This window comes from Corvus brachyrhynchos, unplaced genomic scaffold, assembly GCF_000691975.1.
Source record: "Corvus brachyrhynchos isolate BGI_N302 unplaced genomic scaffold, ASM69197v1 scaffold158, whole genome shotgun sequence".
Classification (NCBI taxonomy): Eukaryota; Metazoa; Chordata; class Aves; order Passeriformes; family Corvidae; genus Corvus; species Corvus brachyrhynchos.
The window spans coordinates 1,381,772-1,385,023 of record NW_008239756.1 but is presented as its reverse complement, the minus strand read 5'-3'; the positions used below and the strand labels follow the sequence as shown (position 1 = coordinate 1,385,023).

Here is a 3,252-nt window from a genome sequence, read left to right as displayed (position 1 = left end):
AGCAGGATTTGTGTTAAGACCCCCTCACTGAAACAACATGTTGTAGGCTATTACCTGCCTTTTGTACTTGTGCGTCATTTCCAGTGACTTGGTGAACCTTGTGCTTTGTGTGTCACAGTGAAATTCAGCATTAGCTATCTAACATCATTATATAGTTGTAATACAATTATATAGTTATTGAGCTTATGCCATGGATCATTTTTATTTTGCCTAGTTTTTTGTTTTTCTGTGTTAGTTTTCTAGTACTTTCTAGCGTTATCATTCTGCTGCAAGGCAGTTCCTACGACTTAGGTTTAAGGTTCTTAAAAACTTTCCCTTGCTTTCTTTAAAACCTCGGCTGACAGATATACACAGCTATATACTCTGATTATATATATTTTATTATAATGCCAGATCAAACATACAAAATAAAAATTGATGACAAAATGCATCTGGCAACACACAAGATTATTTAGATTGTTTACGACTGAGAAAAATTTATGACCAAAGAGGCCCACGGACTGGGATGATTAAATCCAAATTTATGACCCAAATGACACCAAACTGAGGTAATTTGATCTCCTTATTCTGTGTTAGTGGACTATTTCACTTCTATTTAGTATAGTTGAACTGTACACTGGTTATGCTTTCTTAATTTTCCTGTGTCTTTTAAAGGATTGGGATGAACCTGAATCCATGGTGGACGCTAGTGCTGAGGACCTGAATTTTGGATGAAGAATAATAATACTGCAGAATGGTATTGTACTGCGGTCAAGACTCCTCTACACAGTTTATAAATAATCTCATAATCCCAGCTAGGGGAACACCTTGAGCCACTTTCTCTGCCTGACTGTATTCAGAACATGTAGTTCATCCTAGGGGGAACGGAAACCAAATCCGATGGGTAATCTGAGGATTCTTAAGAAAACAGACTTCCTGGGGTTTTTTTCTGTATTCCTTCCAAAGTGAAAGCTGGCACAATTTTTAAAAATTTCTTGATAACAGATGCTGAGGTTTATGCAAAAGACTTTGGAGATGGAACATGGGGAGAAATGAAGTGAACATGAAATTCCCATGTCTGTTTTCGTTCTTTATTTCCACATTTTAAAAATTCCTTTTTTAATCTGATTGAGAAGCTATTGGTGCATAAAAAAGAAATTGGAATTCCATGGTCCTGAGAAGGAAATTAATTTAAAGCAGGATGAGGAAGAGCAGGAGAGAGAAAGGACTACAAAGGAAAAATACTTTGAGCAACAGTTGAAGAAAAAAATTAGGGAGCAAAGAAGACCCTGGAAAGGACGGAGCAGTGGGGAATGATATTGAGACGGAAGAGCTTTAATTGTCATTTGAAAGAAAATAAGTTCACATTTTTTCCACTTAAATCACTTAAGGATTGTGGTATTTTGTTAACAGCTTGTGGAAATCTGCTCCAATGGAGTTGTAGTAAAACAGGTGCTTTTTTTTGGGTTTTTTTGGTTTTTTAAATGCAACATTAGATTTCGTGACTAGTTGCAGTTATTTTTATGAAAAATACTGTGTCATAGTTAAATTCTCTATAGAAAAAGTTCGAGATTATTTATTAACTGTATCTTAACACTGATATAATGTATTGAAACCACCTGTAATAAAGTATGAGGTTTTGGAACCGTTCTACACTTTAATGTTTTAATATTAAATGTAAAATTAATGCTCATTTTTATTGAGGGAATATTGCGCAAGCTTTTTATGTTCCAATAAAGGGTTCGGTGTGTCAAATGGGCAAAGAATGCTTCACAGCGTACTTGGAACCAAGGAGGAGATGAGCTTTGCTAAACTCCTGTAGCCGCTGTGCACCTGTCAGAGTTTCAAAGCTTACTGAGTCAAGGCACCTTATCTCCAGCTCTGTCGTGGCGCGGGACCGACAGCGCTCTGTCCATCCACAAATCTGACCGTATCAGTTTCAATTCAGTTTAAAATTTTTAATTCAGACAGATTTTTTTCCCTTTCACAGTTCTGAAATAGACATACAGAGTGCCTGGACGCCGTCTTAATTTTTTTTTTTTTTCTAATGCGACGAGGGAAGTGAATTGGAAACAAGGAATGATGTGCCTGTTTTTCTGTCTGACCTATTTTGTACCTCAATCTTGTAACTTTTTCGGTCATTTCCTTCAAACCCTTCTCAAGTCCTTCTGCTCTTCTGCATTTCCTTCCTTCCCCAAGAACTAATGCTATGAATTTATAAAAAACTGAAGGCAGACTTCAGAGCCCAGCGCTCTGCATTTGCCTCTGGACACTGGCTGAGAGGATTTTGTGTGGTGAGGAGAAAGGGAGTGAGAGAATCCCTGGAAGCCCCGACTTCAGCTGTGCCACTTTGTAGTCTGTGGACGGACTGAGGTAAAATTTTTCTGCTTCTGCTTGTCCAAGAGCTGTAAAACAATTCCAGTGATGCTCTGGGGTGAAGAACTTTTAAAGCTCTGAAGTACGACAGTTGCCCTGCACTTTTTTTTTTCCTAAACGGATTCCTGTTGATTCAGCTTTTATGTGGTCACAGTGATCGAGCCTCGGTCGGGCTGCTGCTCAGGATTTATACTCGGCAGTCAGGGGTGTATTAACTTGGGTGTATTTGATGCCGAAAATTTGATAATGGACCACAAGAAGCTTCATTGGGGTTGAAGGACCTTCACTGGATGAAGGCTGCTTTGACAGGGTTTAGAGCTACAAAGTTGATCGAGGACCGGAGCGTCTCGCTGCCGAGGAAAGACTGAGGCAGCTGGGTCTGTTCAGCCTTGAGAGGAGACCTCACCCGTCTCTCAGTGTCTGCGGGGAGGGGTCAGAGCATGGCCCGGGGGCTGCTCCGTGGGGCCCAGCAATGGGACAAGAGGCAGCAGGCAGAAACTGGTGCCCACCAAGTTCCACCTGAATATGAGGAAGAACTTCTTTACTGTGCAGTGACCGAGCGCTGGAACAGATTGCAATCCCTCACCGGAGATATTCCAGAACTGTGTGGACACAATCCTGTGCCATGTGCTCTGGGATGGCCCTGCTGGAGCAGGGACGTGGGACCGGGTGGCACTGTGGTCCATTCAAACCTCTCTCGTTTTGGGATTATGTGACTGCCCAGGGAGGTGGTGGTGAGGTCCCCATCCCTGGAGGTGTCTAAGGAACACGTAGCACTCAGTGCTCTGGTTGACAAGGTGGTGATCGGTCAAAGGTTCGACTCAACGATCTAAGAGGTCTTTTCCGTTCTAAATGATTCAGCGCCTCTGTGGAGCGCTGCGGGCAGCGGGCACTGTC

General features: G+C 41.8%; 1 protein-coding gene and 1 long non-coding RNA gene across 2 annotated transcripts in view; both read left to right on the top strand.

The window, feature by feature from the left end:
- The first annotated feature begins 6 nt into the window (after positions 1 to 6).
- LOC108448696 lies at positions 7 to 1,634 on the top strand. Its single transcript, XR_001864672.1, has 2 exons — positions 7 to 548; positions 655 to 1,634. It is a non-coding gene; the product is annotated as an uncharacterized LOC108448696 (long non-coding RNA).
- Positions 1,635 to 2,795: 1,161 nt separating this feature from the next.
- Positions 2,796 to 3,252, top strand: part of EPS15L1 (epidermal growth factor receptor pathway substrate 15 like 1) — a 51,073-nt gene continuing 50,616 nt past the window's right edge. Inside the window, exon 1 of the mRNA XM_008639991.2 lies at positions 2,796 to 2,959. Coding sequence (XP_008638213.2) covers positions 2,796 to 2,959 — 164 coding nt within the window. The remainder of the gene's footprint in view (positions 2,960 to 3,252) is intronic.